This window comes from Paramisgurnus dabryanus, chromosome 3 (genome assembly GCF_030506205.2).
Source record: "Paramisgurnus dabryanus chromosome 3, PD_genome_1.1, whole genome shotgun sequence".
NCBI lineage: Eukaryota > Metazoa > Chordata > Actinopteri > Cypriniformes > Cobitidae > Paramisgurnus > Paramisgurnus dabryanus.
This window is the reverse complement of record NC_133339.1, coordinates 30,988,166-31,009,840: the sequence shown is the minus strand read 5'-3', so window position 1 is coordinate 31,009,840 and position 21,675 is coordinate 30,988,166. Positions and strand designations below refer to the sequence as shown.

Here is a 21,675-nt window from a genome sequence, read left to right as displayed (position 1 = left end):
TGTCTGCTATGCTGGTATCCAGCTGGCCCAGGCTGAAACATAAATGAATCAATGTTTTACCATGGCTTCATGATTCTGTGCTGGTTTGTATTCTCGTCCAGTCAATATGTTATTTGCCCTTTATTTTTAATTTCTAAACAAAGCAAAAATGGCTTTTAAAAATGTATATGCACTGTAGCATAACAATGTAAACACACTTTAAATACGGCATTCTCCTAGGCTATTTAAATGACATGTCTGTAACTGTGTTGTTGCAGCCTATTTGAGTCAAAATGTGTGTATGCCCCCTTGTGGTTAAAATTTGAAGGCTAGGTTTCACAAACAAGGCTTAAAGGAATAGTTCACCTAAAAATAAAAATTGGCCCATGTTTTACACACCGTCTTGCCTAGGTGTACGTGACTTTCTTCTTTCAGCTGAACACATAGTTATATTAAAGGTCCTCTTTCCGTGTTTTTGAAGCTTTGATTGTGTTTACAGTGCACAATATAACATGTGTTCATGTTTCACGTGTAAAAAACAAGGTATTTTTCATACAATTGACTTATCTGTATACCGCTGTTTTCATTGTCCTCAAAACAGGCTGATGTCTTCCTTGAAATCCCTCCTTCAGAAATACGTATCGAGTTCTGATTGTGTAGTTTGTTTAGTGTGAAGAACGTGACCTTTAAATATATTGACGTTTTCAGCTTCATAGTTATTTGTTTTACCTCAGAAGATATTTAATGACTGTATGGATTAGTTTTTGATGGACGAATGTAGCCTGGGTTTCCCCATGCTGCCTGGTCTAGTGTTAGCCAGGCTAGAATGAATGCACTTTTTTGGAGCTTTTAAAAGGCCACTATCCAATACAATTATTAAACGCTATTATTTAATATACCTCCGACTGAGTTTGATCGAAATCCAATGCGTCATGTCTTTTTATAGTTCAAGCATTTAGTACCTGGATTTTTCCCTTTTAAGTGACATCATCTTATTTACACCTGCACAGGAATTGTTGACGTTCTTACAGATTTACGGTTTCTTCAAATAAACCCAATAGTGAAATCATATCTGCGTGTATAATTGAAACATTGGTAAATCTAAACATAGATACAAACATTTTAGCTGCTTCACACTGACTGCACTTTTAATTCAAGTCACATTTACTCCTATTTATTCCTTTTTTACACAATTTGTTTTAAAATCGCATTCATTTTCTTTTGTTATTAAAATTCTCATGTATCTTTGTTTTATTGTTATTTAATTGTGGCTCTTATTTTTACACATTTCTTTCTCTAAAGCACTTTGAATGATGTCTGTGTGCTACACAAATAAACTTTGCATGGCCTTTTCTAATCTGGCAAATACATTTGCACAGTATTGTATACAGTTTCCTTTCAAATTTTTATTACAAAAAAACCAATGTAATACCACTGAGAGACAATCCTTTTTATATTTGCTGAAAAAATTTATTGGCCTCAAAACATATGGAATTTCCTTTCAGCAGACAATTTAAATTACTCTTGTGAAATTGAAGAATAAAATGAAACTTAAGAGTACAATATTCACAGTGCAAAACATTTTGCAATCACTACGTCCCGCATTTCCTGGACAATACTCTCATTATACTATCATATTGATGTTTCTCTCCAACTTAAACATACAAGAGATGAGGTACAAAAGGGCATTTGCAACTTTGCAAACACATTCACATTTTAAAGTGCTTCCTCTACAATGGCCTTTAAACAAAACCATGATGTAACGAGAGTCTGCAAGGATTATTTAAATTATAAACAAAACATTACTGCACGTTCAGAACCCCACAAAAACTCAACCCTCATTCAATCATTCAAGTAGCTAACTCCTCTTACATATGTGGCAGAAGGTTAGTGTGGTTAAACAAAAAAGCTTTAACCAATGAAGTGAAGAGAATGAAATCTGAACAGTACTCAAGAAAACCTCTAAACAATATTTGCATGTTTCTCAAGTCAAAAAGATTTCACCAGTAATGAATTAAACCGATACTTTTGTCCTCTGCTCCTCTCTCTCGCTCTCTTCCTTATCCTTCTCATCTTTATCTTTGTCTTTACTCTTTTTCGACTTCTTTTTCTTATGTTTGTGTTTCTGTCCTTTGAGCTCAGACTCAGATTCATTACTCGTGTGTTTCTTATGCTTTTTGTGTTTTTTGTGCTTCTTGTGTTTTTTCTTCTCCTTTTTGTCCTTTTTCTTCTTTTTGCTATCCTGACTGCCTGGAGAGCTGGGGCTGCTGTTATGTCCAGGGCTACCAGAGGGGCTTGGGCTGGCACTGCTGTCCCTCTCTTGCCCCCTTTGATCTGTTTTACCCTCCATGTCTGAGGGTTCGCTCTCACTTTCGCTGTAGTCTGGAACAAATGCGGCCTCGTCGGTTTCCCGCGCTAAATCCGAGGCGAGCCGAGTGGTGCGAGCAGATGGCACTTTGATGTGGTCGCTGTGTGATGGAGCTTTCTCTCCATCGGTCTTAGGCTCTGGAGTCAAAGCCCTGTGAGGAGTCCTGTGCTCTTTGTCTTTTGTGGGACGCACATCAGAATGCCTAGAGCTCTGGCTCTCCTTAGTTAAAGAAGAGTCTGTTTTGTGGTCCTCCGTCCCGGTTCTTTTGGGCTCTGAGAGACTTTGCGATGACGTTTTCTTATCCCTGATTGGACTTCGTGACTCTTGAGAAACATCATTATCTTTCTTTCCAGAATCTACATGCGAGTCCTTAACCCTTGAGGGTGGGGAGGGTGAAACTCTCCTTCTGATAGGTTCTCTATCATCTTTTGATCTGGTTCCCATGTGGTCTCTTGAATCTTCTCTGTGGTCGGGTTTTCTGTTGGCGACACCTGTTGCGGTCTCCCTACCGGCTGGTTTTCTCGACGTTGGTTCTGGCCTGTCAGCCGGTCTGTCTCTGGAGGAATGAGATGAGCTCCGCTCACCTCCGTGCTCGCTGCCTCTCTCCCGTGCCCGTTCTCTTTCCTGGTTAGGTTTCCTTTTATCAGTCACTTCACGTTCAGAAGCTCTGACATCGCTTTCATTCGCCCTGTCTCGCTCTTTCTCTCGGTCCTTCTCTTTGTCAGTATCTCTCTCCTTATCACTTGACGTGGACTCCTTGGCAGGTTTGACATCTACTGGAGCTTCTTTGCGGGCAGACGGAGGTTTGGCAGCATCGGGAGACTCCTTGTCTGTTGGTTTGGCAGCAGTGTTCTCATCCACGGGTGGAGAGCTGGATGTGTTGACGCTGGAAGTTTTAATGTTGCCCTTTGAATCATCTTCCTCCGATTCATAGTCTTCTTTTTCCCATTTGGAGCGGGGCACTTTTATCATGACAATTTCATCCTCTGCAGGGGTGGAGCTGTCATTGGTGTACTCCTCCAGTGTCTTCACCACAGTCTTCTTTAGGTCAAGCTTCTCCTCATGCTTTCTGATAGGGCTTCCACCTGTGGAGCTGGTGCTGTCCAAGACAAGAAAAAAACATGAATAAGATGATGGTACAGACTTTTGTATCAAACTAAGAAAATAAAATAATCTTACCTGGTGTAATCGACAAGTACAGATCCTGAGCCATCAGAAACATGTACCTTCCTTCTCAATTTTCCTCTTGGCTTTTCTAACCTGCCCTTTGACGGGGCATGAGCAGAGTCGTCTCCTGAAACAGGGCGATCTATGCTAGATATTCTTTTGCCAATTTCTCTGTTAATTTTAATCTTTCTAACGGGTTCTGGCTTAATATCCAACAGGGACGGAATGGCAGGTTTCTCCTTCTCGATCGGCCTTTCGCTCTCCGGCTTTGGTTTAGATTTTGGCGAGCTTTTGGCTACGTTGACAACTTCCATTTTAGCTACTTTTACTGGAGGAGCGTCGAGGTCTTTCAGAGATGTCTTTTCATCTTTCCGTTTTTTTCTATCTGGTTTACTATCAACTGCCTTGGTGGGGATTTTTTCCTCAGGTTTCACCGTCTTCTCTGGCTCTTTCTTCACCTTAACATCTTTGATGGGAACCTTGTCTTGCTTTGCAGAATCCTTCGCCAGTTCTTTTTTGTTCTTAGGATCCTCTTTGACCGGCTTCGGGTCTTGATGGTGTTTGATGGGCCTGGAATGCATGAGCTTACGAGGGAGCATGAGTTTAGACTCGATGGTCTGAGATTTGCTTGCTTCAGGTTTGTGGGATGGTTCGTCTTTTACTCTCTTAATTGCCGGTTCAGGGGGAGCCACCTTCTCTCGTGGTGCTTCCGCCTCTTTTTCTTTAACCGGCTTAACCACCTTTCCTGTTATTTCCTTTTTCTGTCCACTGCTCTCAGACTTGCGTTTAACTTTGTCAGTCTTGCTTTTAGTCTTCTCTTTCTTGTCTTTTTCAGGGGTGCTCTTGTAGGGTACAGCTGTGCTATCCATGGGCTCATCCCTGACAGGTGTGGCATCATCACGGTTTGAATTCATAAGCATGGAGTCTCCTTTGCGATCATCTTTCCTGGTTTCATCCATAGAGTCAGAGTGGCTAAAGAGGTCACCGTCATCTCTCTTTTTCTTGCGATGTTTCTTGTGTTTCAGGGACTTGGACTCTGTGCCAGTGCTGCCACTGGCCTCTCGATCCTTAATAGGTTTAGAAGATTCTTTAAGTCCTCTGCTAGGTCCAGTAGTGTTGACATGGATGTGGGTGTACTTCTCAGTGCACTTTTCTTGGTACGTCATGGGACCGCGGCCTCTCGGAGGGCCACCGCGGCTCTGAGGTGGAGGTGGGTAATCCTCTCGACGTTCCCCCCTGCCGTAAGGGGAGTTTTCTCTTGGTCGAGGAGGAGGATAACGTTCAGGAGTATAAGGATCTCTACTGCCACGGCCTCGAAGCTGACCACCTGGGGGTGGGTTGTCGTAGCTTTTGAGGTATTTGTCGTACCACTCCCTGTACTCTCTTTCCCACTCTCGGTAGCGCTCTCTCTCGTAGGGATCACTATGATCTACATTTCGTCCATAGTAAGCTTTAGCATCATAAGGAGGAAGCTCTCTGTATCTGCTGTTGTACTTGCGCTCGCTCTCCATCGGAGCAGTAGGTGGAACTTTCTTGCCGGGACTTTGGTTCTTAAACGGTGGCGTCCTGGAGCGGGAACGATAAATTCCACCGGCCGCTCCACTCACATCTCGAGCCCTATATGATGGTGATCGGCTCCTAGAACGATGGTACGCCGGACTCCGTGATCTAGACCGAAAGCTGCGACTCCGACCTCGGCCTCTGCGGGAGTACGGTGAACGTGAGAAGGAGCGTGACCGGGAACGCGAGCGGGATCTAGAACGTGAGCGGGATAATGATCGAGAATATGAGCGTGGTGATCTGGACCTAGAGCGAGATTTTGAATAGGAATACGATGAGCCGCTGTATGTGGAGTCCCTGTAAGGAGATTTTGATCTGAAAAGGGAATTATAACAAGAACTTTAACAAGTGATCTTTTCAATCAAAAATTACAGCTTGGTGGTGAACTTGTCATTTTTCCTTACCTAGAAAAGGATCGCCTTCTCTCCTTTTGGATCTTTCTATACTCCAACAGCTCTTTGGCAAAGTCATTGGTAAATTCATCAAGCTTAGATTTCTTCTCCCTGGTAACGAATCGACATTGGGAACTATTTATCAAAAATAGAAAGGAAATAAAACTTCATAGTTAAATCTTCATCATTTCAAGTGGGAAAATCACTACCACACACAGCTATAAGAATGAGGAGTGGAAAAGAGAATAACAAGAGTTATAGGCCTTACAATACATATTACATCAAGATACCTCTACAAAGACACATATCAATGAATTGTGAAATTATCTTAAAACCACCAACCATGCCATATATACTGAAAGTTTATTCTCAAGAAATTCACCAGCTAAAATTCAAAGTCTACTCACTCTTCCTTTAGTCTGCGCTGCTGTCTGTAGAATTCTTCCTTGGACAGGAAAGGTTCTGCTGGCATAGTGGGGATTGGGTTGGGAATAGGCGGTTGAGTCCCTGGAGGCCCCCAAGGAGCCTGGACATTAGGTGGGACTGGTGGGAAAACCGGTGGTGGTAGGTTGTAGGGAGGAGGAGGTTGCTGTCCTGGAGGATAATGCATAGGATACTGCGGAGGAATCACACCAGGTGGCTGAGGCATAGGGTGTGGAGGAGGTGGAAAGAGAGCAGGAGGCATGTACATTGGAGCTCCTGTACACTGCACAGGAGGAAGATTTTGCATTGGAGGAGGAGGTGGCTGTGTTCTTGGTGGTCGATCATTAGGACCTCTGCCTCTATTTGTGGACCTGTCATGACTAGAAAAGCTGGAGTTACGAATCTATTTTCATCAGACTGGAACATTAAAAAGAGAAAACATTTAGACACTTACGGTTCCCATGTAGGACGGCTCCCAGTTGGCCTTTGTCCACTAGGCCTTGGCTGTCCTCCTAAAAGATAATTATTTATTTTTAATATTTAATAAGGTAATAGACCACATAAGGACATAGGGTTAAAATCTAGAGAAATAAAAATGATATTACCTGATCTGTTGTGCATGACGTGCTGTGGCATATTGGGCTGCCCAATAACAGGTACATGGTATCCCTAGGCACACAAATACATGCATAAGAATTAAGCTTTTTAAAAACAAAAAGGCATCTATAGAATAATTTCACTTGTTCAAGTTTATAACTTCACGATGTAGAAGTACTATAAAAAGTCAATACTTTCGAAACGGCAGTAGTTGTCGCCACAGGGCTTTCAGATGAAGGCACAGCAGAAGATGTGGGGACCTCAGATTCCCTGCGAACAAACAAAACAAAAATCTCTAAATTGAGGGAACAGCAGTAAAATACAAACTGAGTCAAGTCACTTATGCCCTACAAAATATGTAATGCTAGAAAATTACTTGGCCAATGGCGGGTCCTCCTGCTTGGTAGAGTGCGGAGGAGAGTCCACCGTAGGGCTGTAGTCTGAGACTGCAGGTGCACTGCTACTCTGTACAGTAGAGCTGCTGACAGGTGGTGGTGGTGTACTGGAGGACGGGCGAGGGGGAGAAGGAGACAAGGCAACTGGCATGCTCTGAGGAGGGGTGCTGGAAGGTGTTGAGCTCTGAACATTGGCCATAAGAGGGTCCTGTTGGCGTGAGGAGGCCAGTTTCATTGGCGGTCGCTGCACAGGAGCCTGAGTCTGGGATCCTAATGTAGCCGCCTGTGCAGCTTTGCGAATCCTTTTGGTGTATCCAGTTTCATTCCTAAAATTATTTACTGCCTGTAAATTAAATAATAACAATAAGTTAGACGGGATAGTCTGCTAATGAATAACAAATAAACAACAGAAACATTTAACTTACTTGACGCAAAAACTTGTTGGCAATCAGAGCATCAGGAGAAACATCCGATTGTTTGCACGTGGGGCAAACATGTTCTTCAGACTCCAGCAAACATGTCCGAATACCTGTGATCAGACAACCTTGTAAGGTCAAATGGGAAACAAACTTCCTTTACACATGAGGAGATACTTACACTCATCACAGTAGCTATTTCCACAGCAGGGAATAACAACAGCATCAGTCATAAGATCTTTGCAGATCAGACACAACAGCTCATCAGGCACTGGATCTTCTTCCTCGGAGGACGAAGACTGATTCTGGGGCAAAAAAGGCGGTTTCTCTTTCTTCCCAATAGCATACGCCTCACTAAAAACAAAGGACAACATGTTCAACAAAACAGACATTCATCTCTACCCAACACAACTTGTATCAGAGCCAAATTACACTTACGCATCAATGGTGGGAATGGCATATATTCCACTGTTGGTCAGCATGACTCCCTTTCTGTTAGGATCATCTACCTCCACCATGAAACTGCGAGGAATTCCTGTGCTTTTCTTAATCCGTTGAGGAGCTTCGAAACTTCGATCCTGCTAACACACAGATAATATTCAAGGTTACATTTCTTCTCAGACCAAAGAGGCGTACTAGTACTCAGAACAAAAGAGTAACGCTTAAAGCAGTTATAGTAACAAAAGCCCAATTACCGCATTCGTTGGGCAGTTTCTGATGTAATGTCCGGTTTTTCCACAGCGAAAGCACGTGTAGTTTGGTGGGGGTGGACCGGTAAGCTTTTTTGTATAACTGATAAATACAGATTCGTGTAAGAATTGATGTGGGGGTAATTTATTAAATACCGTCAATGCCTTACATAGCATACTTACTGGATGGGGTCATATTCATGGTTGGACTGAGACATCATTGCTTTAATTTTGTCTTCCTCTGACGCATTTGTTTCAGCAAGATTGGCTGTCTGTTTAACAGGCAACAATGTTTTCACACATAGCATTAATGTCGACATAAGCAGAGATACTTTGTAACCTTGGTCCTGAAAGAAGATGCTGCTCGCCCCTATCAGTGTGAGACCCATTTTTTTAATTCTTTGTATATATGAGGCGTGATGAACAGGCCTTGAAATGACTTCAAGACAAAAGAGGATAGCCTTAGCTAGAGAGCAGAAAGGCAAAACCCTATCAAATAAAAAACTGACTCTCATGTAAGGCATAAAACAAACAATCTCAACCAAGCACTAGTCATGGTCTAATGGACTTTTCCCCATTTGCTTCATTTTATTGGAATGCATTTAGTTTTTGTCACGAGTCAAAAAAACAGAGACTACACTTACATACTGTTATGCTTTTTACATATACACAGTAACTAAAGGTAGGATTTTCTGTATTTATTTAGGGCAGTACTTTTAAATTCAAAATATCCAACTACACAAACATAATGGTTAAGAATAATATTGATATACTGAACTGTGACATTACAGGAAGATAAATACAAAAATCATTTTGAAGGTGATGTGCAGAAGTCCAGAGTAAAGATAACTTTCATCTGGTGGCAAAGGGAGTCCACAAATGTAAAAAATGAATCTTGATGAGGTGTTGCAAAAAAAGGTGGTGTGGAAAAAAACGTCCAGGGCGATCCACAGGATTTGGTCCTCAATTAAAAAATGTATATAGGCAAACTTAGTTTCAAAATGCTTCAATGTTTCAAAAAAATTTTTTGATTAGCATAAATATGGGTAAGGGACATGCACAACACTCCCCTCCACACTGATAAAGGCACAGAGCACACTTATTACAGGACCAGGCTTTTTAAACAATTATTAAAACTTATACAAATAATTAAAAACATTAAAACTATACAAAAGCAAGAATTTATCAACATCCTACAAACAAATAGTGATCTCCTAAAAAAAATTACAGACATACTGCTGTGAACTCACACAAAATGCTATCATAGCAATTTTTGTTAGGTTAAACAAAACAAAAAAAAAAAGCTAAAAAAAAATGTGTACTTTGAGCAATACACAACCTGTAAAATACAGTGTGTTCATATATAACAACTGATAGAATTGGATGTGACAAACCATGCATATTTGACATAAAATACATATAGATTTGAGTACCGACAACATGGCTTGCCAAAAACCAAACACTTTTACAAGTTAGACACAGAGTGGAGTGCATTAAGGATTCACAGATGAAAGTACCTTTGAAAGCAGGGCCAGTGAAATGGAAGAAGACTCATCAATCTGTTGTTAAAAAACAAAACATTAAAACAAAGAGGGGTTCACCACTATGACAACACACAACTCCATGGCCAACGGAGATAAAGCCTCATCACAACATTAAACAAACAATTAGCATATGCGCTACAATTCTTTGGTTGTACCTGAAATGTAAAAGTTGTTTAGATAAAAAAATTAAATATCAGTTTTAAATTAGAAACAAATTAAACTTTTTGACTTAAATGGTCACACCAACATAATTTGGAACAATTTCAGTAAGCTAATAATTGCAGCAATGTTATCCAGTGAAATTTTTTATTAATGATTAAGAAACCCTATGAAAAGTGAACACAAAGGGTCTCAAAGATGTCAAGAAATTGAACAGTGTATTTTTATTGTGAAACCTTGCAGTTATTCATAAAAATGTTCATATAAAAATGTAACATTGTACAACAGGGCATTTAGAATATTCAAATATTTGACACTTGAATTGCTTGTACTGTTCTACATCATGTGCCAGACTATAGTCTGCTTCTCTGGGAAGTTTAAGTGTTAACATTACACATTCATGAGAAAGGCTCAAGTACTTTTACAAAAACAAAAACACAAATAGTATGTGTGTATGTCAAATAATGAAGAACCCAGATATTCCTTTCAAATAGAAATGACACAAATAATTGGACAGGTACATAACAGTCTAAAGAGTCAAATATGCATTTAGGCACATTTTTATAGTGCATTATTAATGTACAATGTTATGTTCCAAACAAAGAAGGGGAACAAAAGTATTAAAAGTATTTTTTATAATAAATATAACAAGGTCACTTGACAATTAAGTAATGAAGTACAATAAGAGCAATCTGCAATTATAAAATGTTTTTGTATTCACTTAAGTTGTCTGACTAATATCTAGACCGAAACCCTTAGAACAAAATATTGCTCTTTAAAAAGAAAATTGGTATGACAAACAAGAAAAATATTAAGCTAAAGTGAAGACCAAAAAACATGTGCTGTTTCATGTGAAACATCACCCAAATGTGTACTTGAAGCCAGGGGTTTTCAAACTTATGATGTAAGGACCCCCAAATGTGATGCACCTTTTGTAAGGGACCCACTTCCTAACATAACAATTAACATTATGTATGACGAATATTATTGGCTACACTGGCAGATGTATAAACCTGAAGACAAACATTTTCTGCACCAATTGACAATAAATCTGGTTTCATAGCAGCTTTACAAAGAATTAATGTCTTAAGAAATCCAGTAAGATAATGGGGACTCATAAGAAAAACACAGTTAAAAGTTACAAGGCAAATATAAATTATTCTGGAATGTATGTAGCAAGAAATGAGAGTTTAATACCCAAATGAACTTCCAAAATGTTTTCTATTAAGTTTTCTGGGAACCCCTCCAGACCCCAGTTTGAAAACCCCTGCTTTAAGCAATAAGTCACAAACCATGGTACTTTACTAATGTTAAGTGAAGTTTCTTAACACAATAATGAAAGGCACTTAATGTTTATTAAGATCCTTTTTTTTTTTTTTAAAGTTACCCATTTTACATCAAATAGTCGGACAAGACTGTGGGCGCTTGCCAATGTTTTTTCAGCTAAGTGCTTTGGTTGTCATGATACCTCTGCTTTTTATGAGTCGTTGAACGATGCACCGATTGGTTGTTGTAATATTTATTCTGCCCCTCAACTATGATTGAATGGCCGAGTGAGAAGTGATATTGACAAGCTGAGTGTTTCACCCAAATTTTTCAACTCTGGGCGTGGAAAAAAAACCTGCCAGCTGTTGCAGTTTTTAAAAAGCGCCTTGGTGTAAACAACCCCTTTTGTATTAAGCACTTGTCAACCTTGTAGAAAGGTACTTTTACCACAATTTGAGCTTAAGAAACAAAAGCTATGATATAGGTTGGCTTAAAGGGATAGTTCACCCCAAAGTGAAAATTCTGTTTTAATTTACTTGCGCTCATGTTATTCTAGGCCTGTATTAATTTTTTTCTTTCTGATGAATGCAAAAGAAATTTTGAAAAATGCACACAACTGGTGGAAAACACTGACTTTCATAGTAGGAAAAGCAAATCCTGTCAACTCTGTGCTTACCATATTTGATAAAATATCTTCATATTCATCATCCATTCTATCACAAAACTTCCATAGTATTTGTTTATTAGACTATCGAAGTCAATGGTTTTCAACAGCTGTGTGCTTATCAAAATTTATTCTGTGTTCATCAGAAAAAAAATGAATACAGGTCTAAAACAACATAAGGGTGAGTAAATACATTTAATATTATTGGGTAAACTATTCTTTCATTTGTTGGTGGGAAACATTTTGTCCATCTTTACTCATTTAAGAAAATAGTCTAGAATGATAGAAATAACTCCCGAGTCATAGCAAACATGGCTGCAAAAGTGGCGCGACTTTCTATAAAGGCGCTCTAAGCAAATCTGTGATGTCACTTCTTGTTGATGTTCGAAGTGTTTTCAAACAAAACGAAGCGTAGCTAACTCCTCCCCTTCCTTACGTGCTTTCTGAACGAGTCATGAATGCACCCAACCCCCCCTCCCAAACCTCTCTTGTCGTTTATTGGCTGGAACACTTTGTTATGTTTCGTTGTGGTAGGTTTGACCACTTTGTTTTTAATGCCGTTTGCGAAGCCTGGGCTGTCTGCAGAGACCTTTTTTTTTACAGTGTGTTCAGAGGACAGGCAGCTAGCAGATAGTGAGGAGATGTTTACTGTATGAAACATAAAAATGTTATGGCCTAAAACGCATGAATTCGCACCTTTAAGAGACTTTGGTGAAACCTTCCCTGACTTTGCTTTCACTCTACGCACAGGGCAAGGTAAAAAAAAAATTATTAAATGTTCAACTATTAACTAACTGTTAATAATTCAATGTCTTTTCCCAACAGCATTTCAGTCATAAATGGAGCTTGTCAGTATGTAACATTCCAGTTTTTTAAATACAAAAACAGACTAATCCCATCTGCTGTTATTTGCGCTCACCTAGACAGAGAACACACAGTGGTAAGAAAAAGTATGTGAACCATTTGGAATTTTATAGTTTTCTGAAAAAGTTTGTCATAAAATGTGAACTGATCTTCATCTAAGTCAAGGGTATTGACATACATGATGTCTAAATAATTACACAAAAAATTCTGATCCTTCATGTCTTTGAGAACAACAACAACAAACAACAACAACAACAAACCTCAGTGCTTGTTGAAAAAGTATGTGAACTTCTGAGTTAATGACCTCAAAAACGCTAACTGGAATCTGGTTAAGATAATACATTTGGAGGTGTGGACTACAGCTACTTTGACTGATATAAACCCCTTAAACTTTTGAGTTTGCTCTGCACAAGTAGTACACACTTATGTGAGCCATGCCTCGCCAAAAAGAGCTTTCAGAGGAGCTATGATCAAGAATTGTAGCTTTACATCAAGCTTACAAAGTTATTTCAACAAGAAGTTAGGCAAACAATCTACAAATGGAGATGCTTTGGGACTGTTGATACTCTACCAAGAAGTGGGCGCCCAGTCAAAATGACACTAAGAGCACAACGAAGACTCAATGAGGTAAAGAAACAACCTCAAATGACACCCAAAGATTTGAAGGCATCATCGGAACTTACTAACATCTCTATTCATGAGTCTACAATACATAAAACACAGAACAAGCACAGGGTATCCACGGCAGGGCACCACAAAGGAAGCCACTGCTTACTAAAAAAAAAGTAGTGCTCCAAGAGAGCACATGGACATTCACTCACAGTGGTATTGGCAAAATGTTTTGTGGACTGATGAAACTAAGATTGAACTATTTGGGAAAAAACACACAGCGCTACATCTGGCATAGAAAGGGCACGTCATATAATCATATAATTTAACACAAAAAATTATCCCAACTGTAAAGTATGGTGAAGGAAACATCATGATTTGGGCCTGCTGTGCAGCATCGGGCCTGGCCATCTTGCAATCATTGAGGAGAAGAATTTCCAAGTATATCAGACAATTCTTCAGGATAATGGGAGAATATTGGTACGTCAATAGAAAGATGTGTGATACAACAGGACAACGACCCAAAAAACGTCCACAACAGAATGGCTTCAGAAAATCAAAATCCACCTTTTGCTAAAGAAAGCACCTGAATGAGGTTATTGCATCCGGCGATGGGGGTCAACCAGCTATTAATTCTAAGGGTTCACTAACTGCTATTTTAAATGTTGAATGAGTGTGTTCAATAAACACATGAAAGATCAGAATGTTCAGACATTACGTGTCTCAATACCCTTAACTAGGATGAAGATCAGATCACATTTTATGGCACATTTATTCAGAAAAAAGATAAAATTCCAAAAGTTACACATACTTTTTTTTTGCCACTGTACATACAAGTTGGCCATAGTATTTGCTGTGTAATTAAGTGCAACCTTTTGGACCAGAAATGGGCAATATGATGTGTGTGAGTGTCCAAACAGTCTGCTTGTTTGTTAATGTCAGTTAATTGGTTAGTTACAGCCTTTAGACTAAACCAAAGAGTAAAAGATTTAGCTCTTGGATCACTTTTCCGCTCATAATAAATTCCAAACAAATAAATTACAATTGTACAAATTTCTCTATTGAATTGTAAAACAAAAATGGCTTTACTATCACAAAATGTGAACCGCAACAGATACACCACATTCCTTGCAAAATTTTATACATGCTAATGGATTAACTCAATAGCTGAGCGTAAAGCACATTTCTACAACGATTTTGGTATGTGAAAATCTTTGCGTGATGTTGCAGCCACACTGCTTAGAATCAGTATAGACTGATCAGATGGACGTAAATTGTCACGGTTACGTTTACTTCTGGACTGTGCTTGTTTATCGGTCTGGCTAGTGAATAAACTGCCCTCTGGAAAAATACCTTATGGAAAATAAAATTAAAACAGTGAGCATGGATAAATGCTGTGCGGATCTGTCAGCAAGGCAAGATTTTAAGGATCTGTAGTTAAAATTGGATACATTCATTTTAAACAGTAACATTAAACCGGCGTAATGGTCGATACGCTTTAGCTATGATTTGAACAAAGACAATTTAATTGTTATTAATTTAGCTGTTATCAGAAATAACCTACTCAAGAGGGACTCTGTTGTTATTGATTCTATGCAGAAATCTGTTGTGAGTTTGAGCCACACAAGCTTTTGTTTATGTTCCTACTGCTAAAACCAACCATAGAATGAAGACAACTAACAATTAAATGGCTCCTCTAACTGTATTTTTTAGCAAGTAACATTCCTAAATAGGCTAAGAAGCACGGTTATAACTTCAAAGAGCAGTTTAGTAGTTCACCCAAACATGAAAATTCTCTCATCATTTACTCACCCTCATGCCATTTCTGATACAAATGATTTCCCTTCCTCAGGGGAACACAATTTTTTTTTTAAATGCCATCATGTTATCTTCTCAGGTGGGAGACAACATGGCAAAGCTAATGTCTTCAAAAGCAAAACAGTATGTATGTGTGAAAGCTTATTTAATGTCTGAGCTTCGTTTAGATTCAATACTCTGCATACCCCTGAAAAGATACAGATCATCAGGATAATTTAAAGAGTGGAAGCTCATTGATAACATTGAATCTCAAAGATTCTTGTAAAAACATTTTAATTATGAGAGAATTCTTATATTTGGGTGAACTATTCTACTAAAAGTTTAATAATTGAGAATGATAAGAAAGAGCCTTAAATTGATTTAGTACATGGTTTTATCCATATCAGGGAATCCAAGTAGAGTCTTGCTATTAAAATTAACTTATTTTCTATGAAAAAAAAATCATCCAAAACATGCATGCAATCTGAAGTTAGTTATTTTAAGCAATAACAGTCAATTTCTTGAACCCATCAAGAACAAAATGTTTAGAACAACTACTTGATGTGAACATTTACTACAAGGCTAGACTCACTGGACTTGTTAAACATAAACAAATATATAATGACAGACTCATATATATACACACAAACACTCTCTCTCTCTTACATACATTCAAGCACACTCGTGCATCCATGCCACTCTAAACTACCCTAGAAAATGTGTAAACATGGGCAGTCAGACATTAAAGCTGTGTAATACAAGGTGTAATTAAGTAAATAACACAATGCATTTTTATTTAAAAACAAAAAACAGACAGCTTTTTACAGAAGTGTCACTTTAAGGACAAACAAACTGAACATAAGCCATGTTCATTAATTACCATATAGATCAATAGGATCTTACACTACACTGTAAAACAGAATTCATTTTTTTAAGGAGGATTTAAACTTTTCATTTCAATGTGAAACAGTGTATAAGCATGCGCACAGACTTCTGTACACATAGGAAATTGCATAAAAACATGAAATTCAATGCAACAAATGTAGTGAATCACAGTATACACATTCAGCTCAACACATTTTGTCATCTTCAAACAGATTTCAAAGACAACATTGAGGAGCATGAAGAGTTCCCTAAATGATTTTAAGACAAAGCAACTGCTGAGCAGTCTGAAAATGTGTGTAATGAGGCAAGGAAATTAGGGTGTTTTTACATACTGCTTTTGAAGATCCACTTGATGGTTCAGATCGATCGCTGCAAAGCAAAAACAAAAGAGGGGTTAACTTCCAGTTAAAACTACACAATATACTAACAGACTCACACATTAATACAAAACACTTAATCAAATCAGATAAACACATCTAACATACAAATAATTACTACACCAATTATCAAAAGTAGAAAAAAGTATTTACAAATAAAGACAATCCTGCCACCACGTCACCCACATGTTGTTCCAAACCAACATTACTGACTTGTTTCCAAACAACAACGAAGATCTGATAAAGCTGCTACTATAAGCATGTTTGACATTAAACAGATAGCTCACCCAAAACTTACTGACATCCAAATTATTTGTTTTTCCTACAACTGAATTCAATGGGTACCATCAACTGCAGGCTTACCATCATTTTGTCACACTATTTTGTGACAAAAACAGAAGAAACTCATACATGTTTAAAACAACATGAAGGTGAGCAAATGACAGATTTTTGGGTGAACCATCCCATTAAAGACATGGAACGCTGCTGGTTGTACAAAGACCTTAGTATATCCAGTGAGAAAAAAAAAAGAATACAAAATGACAGCTATGGCACAGGGAAAAATTCTCCAATGAATAAACTTTGAGTTATGTTAAGTCTTACACATAAACCACATTAAATAAATTTATGTTGCTTTTGGAAACGTCACAGCCCATAGTCATCATTATGCTTTCAATGTATGAAAAGGTGTTCATTTTAGGGTGGACGGACACCCTTGGTTAGTTTTAAAATACACCTGCTGCTAAGCAACACATTAGTTAAACAGACGTTAATAGGAAGTTCAAGATGTGTAAATGTCAGATCACTTACATGACATATGTTTTACTTGTCGACTTGACCCCTCCAATAGGGATACGTCTGATGATAACAGATGAGTTTTTGGGTATGAGTGCTCCTTCATCAGTGTATTCTATAAACAAAAACAGGAAAGACGAGATCAACCAACATGTTACACAGTTTTTAATCAGTTGACTTTCACGGGTAACTTAACTTATTAGTAAACCCTTATGTTGTGTCAACACACACAAAATGGAGTCCTCTCGAAACAAGTGTCCAATGCTAACAGACAATAACATACTGTCTGAAACGTTTGAGGATTATTAAACAATTCGATGACTTAAATAATTACTATCACATTTTATAAACAAAACATTTTAGCACAAACTTAAAAAAAATGTAAAAACAAAGTATAATGGCGACGGCGTGGCTTTAGTATTTAGCATGATTAACGTTAGCTTTCCTAGCCAACGTTAGCTTTGATTGAATACATAATTAAACCCAAGATTTCATTTTCCACACACATTGACGACCTTTAAACGTAAAATAAGTTTAAAAGTAAAGTATTTCATAACAATCTGAATGTAAATGAGTAATTTGCACCCTTACCTTCTTTTGTTTGCGCGTTGGTGATTTGCAGGTCGCAGTCCGCGGCCTTCAGTTTTTCTCGCCCCATGATTTGGCGTTTCAGATCACTGAGCGTGATGTGAAGGCCATCAAAGGTGACCGTGTCGTAGTTAAGTTTAGAAGAAAACTTGTAATGGACACAAGACATGTTTAAACAATCCTTGTGGTCAGATACCAGCACACAAAACCAAACTCAACTATTACAATGTGCACAGTCGCGTGGGCTAACTTAGCCCAGCGAGCAAATTTAATCAAATCAGTCAATTCAATAGTTTAAGAATAATAGCCATATTTGCTCATCATTTTTAGCATTCTTAAATAAGAGTCACCACTAAACAGAGGTCGTGTATTTCGCCTCCCGTTAAACAATAAAGTAGGTTAAACAACTGCGATCTTAATATAAACTGTTCAAAGAGATCAAGTGCAACACGTAATTTTAGTCACGCAAGCGATTCATTGTCCACGAAATTTCCCAGCAGACACGTGAGAAATTCCTGCCGTTTCAATGTCCCATGAGCATATGGCGTTTAGCCGTATGCTGTTTAAGAAGTCCAATTCCGATCGAGAAATACAGTTCAAACAAAGTCCGAGTGATCAAACGTGTAGTCCCATCAAATATTTCGCCTCATTGTCCGTGTCGAAGTTCCTCCAAAACGTATTTCTTTCAGCGTAGTCCAAATCTCAACTAAAAACAAACCGATGTAGATTGAAGCAAGGCCTGAAACAATGTGGCTAGAAGCTAGTGTGACCAACCTAAAATGGCTTCCATCACACATACACGCTCACAAAAAAACAAAAGACTACAGCAAAATAAGTACAAAAATCTCAAACAAAAGGAGTATGTTTATCTTGTTATCAAAATACTGCCGTGGTAATCCAGTAGCTCCGTCTTCAACCTCGATGACCACAATCGACGTCTAAAAAATTACGCACTACCTACATACGACAATAGTATAGTAGATTTCGAGGGGTTTCCGCAACAAAACGCAGGGGCAAAGAATAAACCCGTCACTGGGAGGGGATAAAAGTGCGCATGCGTTCAAAGTTCTATTTGCTGGAGGTCATGGAGTGCGACCATTTAACCTCTTAAATTCCAAAAATTTTCCAGACACGAAATGGCGTGATATTTCGTAAAATATAAGGAAGTGTCAACAATAACACCTTGAAATAATCAGAAATTATCATGTATTAACCAATCTATCTGTCTCTTTGTCATTATCACAAATTTAACAATATAGAGAGATGTAACGTTTACAATGAATGATTTGCAATTTATAGCCACAAGATGGCAGACTATATTCACAAATTCTGGTTGTGCATGTGCGCATCATAATAAAAAGCTTTTGAGTACCAGTTGTTTTTTATGTTATGTTGAATCTAAAACCAACAAAGAGAATAATATTTAAGAACTTATGACATCAGTTTTGTAATGTCCATTTAATGGTAATCTGGTGCAACTTTTGTTTAAACGATTGCATATCCAATCAGGCATTTAGAGAAGATTTAAAGGTATAGAAAGAAACATTATGGATTAGCTTCTGTTGTATACTTCCAATTACACTTCCTAGGTCTCTAGCAACGTTTGAAACTTTTTAATTTTCATACAGTGGGGAAAATAAGTATTTGAACACCCTGCTATTTTGCAAGTTCTCCCACTTAGAAATCATAGAGGGGTCTGAAATTGTCATCGTAGGTGCCCACTGTGAGAGACATAATCTAAAAAAAATCCAGAAATCACAATGTATGATTTTTAAACTATTTATTTGTATGATACAGCTGCAAATAAGTATTTGAACACCTGTCTGTCAGCTATAATTCTGACCCTCAAAAACCTGTTAGTTTGCCTTTAAAATGTCCACCTCCATTTATTATCCTAAATTAGATGCACCTGTTTGAGGTCATTACCTGCATAAATACACCTGTCCACCCCATACAATCAGTAAGAATCCAACTACTAACATGGCCAAGACCAAAGAGCTGTCCAAAGACACTACAGACAAAATTGTACACCTCCACAAGGCTGGAAAATGCTGCGGGGAAACTGCCAAGCAGCTTAGTGAAAAAAGGTCCACTGTTGGAGCAATCATTAGAAAATGGAAGAAGCTAAACGTGACTGTCAATCTCCCTCGAACTGGGGCTCCATGCTAGTTCTCATCTCGTGGGGTCTCAATGATCCTAAGAAAGGTGAGAAATCAGCCCAGAACTACACGGGAGGAGCTGGTCCATGAACTGAAAAGAGCTGGGACCACCGTTTCCAAGGTTACTGTTGGTAATACACTAAGACGTCATGGTTTGAAATAATGCATATCACGGAAGGTTCCCCTGCTTAAACCAGCACATGTCCAGGCCCGTCTTAAGTTTGCCAATGACCATTTGGATGATCCAAAGGAGACATTGGAGAAATTCATGTGGTCAGTAGAGACCAAAAAATAACTTTTCTGGTCATAATTCCACTAAAGGTGTTTGGAGGAAGAAGAATGTTGAGTACCATCCCAAGAACACCATCCCTACTGTGAAGCATAGGGGTGGTAGCATCATGCTTTGGGTGTGTGCATCATTTTCTAATAATATAACGGCCCGTTGTCAGTTATTTCTTACTTAAATCATAACTTAAGCTATCAACTATTACACTGAGCTAATGTTAAACTTAACTTTGGGCCAGGTGCGTAACCGTGGTGATGCTTAGGTGAAACCGTCTATATTAGCACTTGTATTATTTCCTCCTTATGATGAAGTTGCGTCATTGTTTTTCTCAAGTCTCTGGATGAAATAATCCTCTAAATGCTTACATGCTAATTGCTCAAGCTAAGGATGACGTTAAAAAAAAAGTAGGGGTGTGCCCCGGCATCTTGGCCAAAACTTGCCCATTGGCCTACTAAACATCCCCTCATATACTAATTGGCTATATCACTCAGTCTCCTCTCCACTAATGAGCTGGTGTGTGGTGGGCGTTCTGGCGCAATATGGCTGCCGTCGCATCATCCAGGTGGATGCTACACATTGGTGGTGGTCGAGGAGATTCCCCCATTCATATGTAAAGCGCTTTGAGGTCTGCAGAAAAAGTGCTATATAAATGTAACGAATTATTATTATTAACTGATCTTTCACTATAACACTAACTACTCCTTTTGATTCTGGTGACTTATGCCATCTCTTATTTTTCTATCCTTCAATTTTTTTTTAACATCAGCTTGGGGCAGTCATTGACCTGTGGTAGAGCGCATGAATATATAATCTACCTGAGCAGGTCCATATTAAAATTCTCTTCGCTCTCTCTGGGTTTAATCAGACTACATGGTCATGTGAGGTTGTGAACTTTTAGTGGTGGAGTTCCCACTCCTGTGCTGATGAGCACATAAGAACATTTGGCTCTCTGCTGTCACATCAAACATTAATTTTCTCAGAAGGAAGGAATGACTGATGGTCACCTACCTGTCTGCCATCTACTATCTTCTCCTCAGCAGCCCATAGCTGTCTTTCTAATCCTTAGTTTCCCATAAGAGATTTTCACACATATTATCACTATACATCAATTTGATTAAGCTCAGGTCATGTCGGGCATAGAGCTGATTTAGGACAAACATGACTTAAATCAGAACAAAGAAGTCTTAGGTTTTGTAAACATTGTAGTTGGAAATGAGCTAAATCATCCCACTTCATCCCAAGAATGACAATGCAATTTTTAAAAACATTTTATTTACTTCAAGACATTGCCCAATGTGGTAACTCCGTGAGTAAAGTCTTCTGAAATATAAAAACGCAATCTCCTTTAGGATCGCCATCACTATGTTCGTTATCAGCTTTTTTCTTAAAAAATGAACTCCACTTCATCTAAGCCACACCATCACAACAATATTTCTGGTGATTGTTTTTTTGTGAATGTCTTGCTTTGAAAACAGCAGTGGGTTTTGGTGAGATTAAAGGTCCCAAACACATCCCCCAGAGGCTCTTATAAAGGGCATCCATGTAAAAAAGAGCAAGAACGGAAAAGTAAAAGAAGAAAGAAGGTAGACACTTCTTCTTATGTAACTGTGGCAGATGACTGCAATTATGCTTTTATGTATAGTATACATACCTTTCCCAGTGTTAGATTCGGTTGAACTGTTTTTGCTTTATTCCC

General features: G+C 38.5%; 1 protein-coding gene across 2 annotated transcripts; it reads right to left on the bottom strand.

The window, feature by feature from the left end:
* Nucleotides 1-1,426: 1,426 nt before the first annotated feature.
* rbbp6 (retinoblastoma binding protein 6) lies at nucleotides 1,427-18,557 on the bottom strand. 2 transcript variants are annotated; one of them, XM_065275336.2, is made up of 17 exons: nucleotides 17,538-18,557; nucleotides 16,962-17,061; nucleotides 16,107-16,143; nucleotides 9,504-9,545; nucleotides 8,170-8,258; nucleotides 7,993-8,089; nucleotides 7,736-7,878; nucleotides 7,479-7,651; nucleotides 7,307-7,410; nucleotides 6,863-7,224; nucleotides 6,681-6,756; nucleotides 6,495-6,558; nucleotides 6,344-6,401; nucleotides 5,874-6,269; nucleotides 5,479-5,601; nucleotides 3,527-5,389; nucleotides 1,427-3,446 (listed from the first exon to the last, which is right to left on the bottom strand). In XM_065275336.2, exons 1-17 carry the CDS (start codon nucleotides 17,701-17,703, stop codon nucleotides 1,994-1,996), a joined length of 5,346 nt encoding a protein of 1,781 aa, XP_065131408.1. In that variant the 5' UTR covers nucleotides 17,704-18,557; the 3' UTR covers nucleotides 1,427-1,993. The 2 variants fall into 2 exon arrangements, with proteins under 2 accessions (XP_065131408.1, XP_065131412.1); XM_065275340.2 differs by having other exon boundaries at nucleotides 7,736-7,875.
* Between the last annotated feature and the right edge of the window lie 3,118 nt (nucleotides 18,558-21,675).

Excerpts from the sequence above, each read along its gene's own strand:
- rbbp6 (XM_065275336.2), bottom strand. The coding sequence starts at position 17,703 with ATGTCTTGTGTCCATTACAAGTTTTCTTCTAAACTTAACTACGACACG. Across the intron at positions 6,757-6,862 it reads GAGGACCCGCCATTGGCCAA|GGAATCTGAGGTCCCCACAT; the intron begins GTAATTTTCTAG and ends GTTTGTTCGCAG. Across the intron at positions 6,270-6,343 it reads AGCCGTCCTACATGGGAACC|TCATGACAGGTCCACAAATA; the intron begins GTAAGTGTCTAA and ends CAGCTTTTCTAG.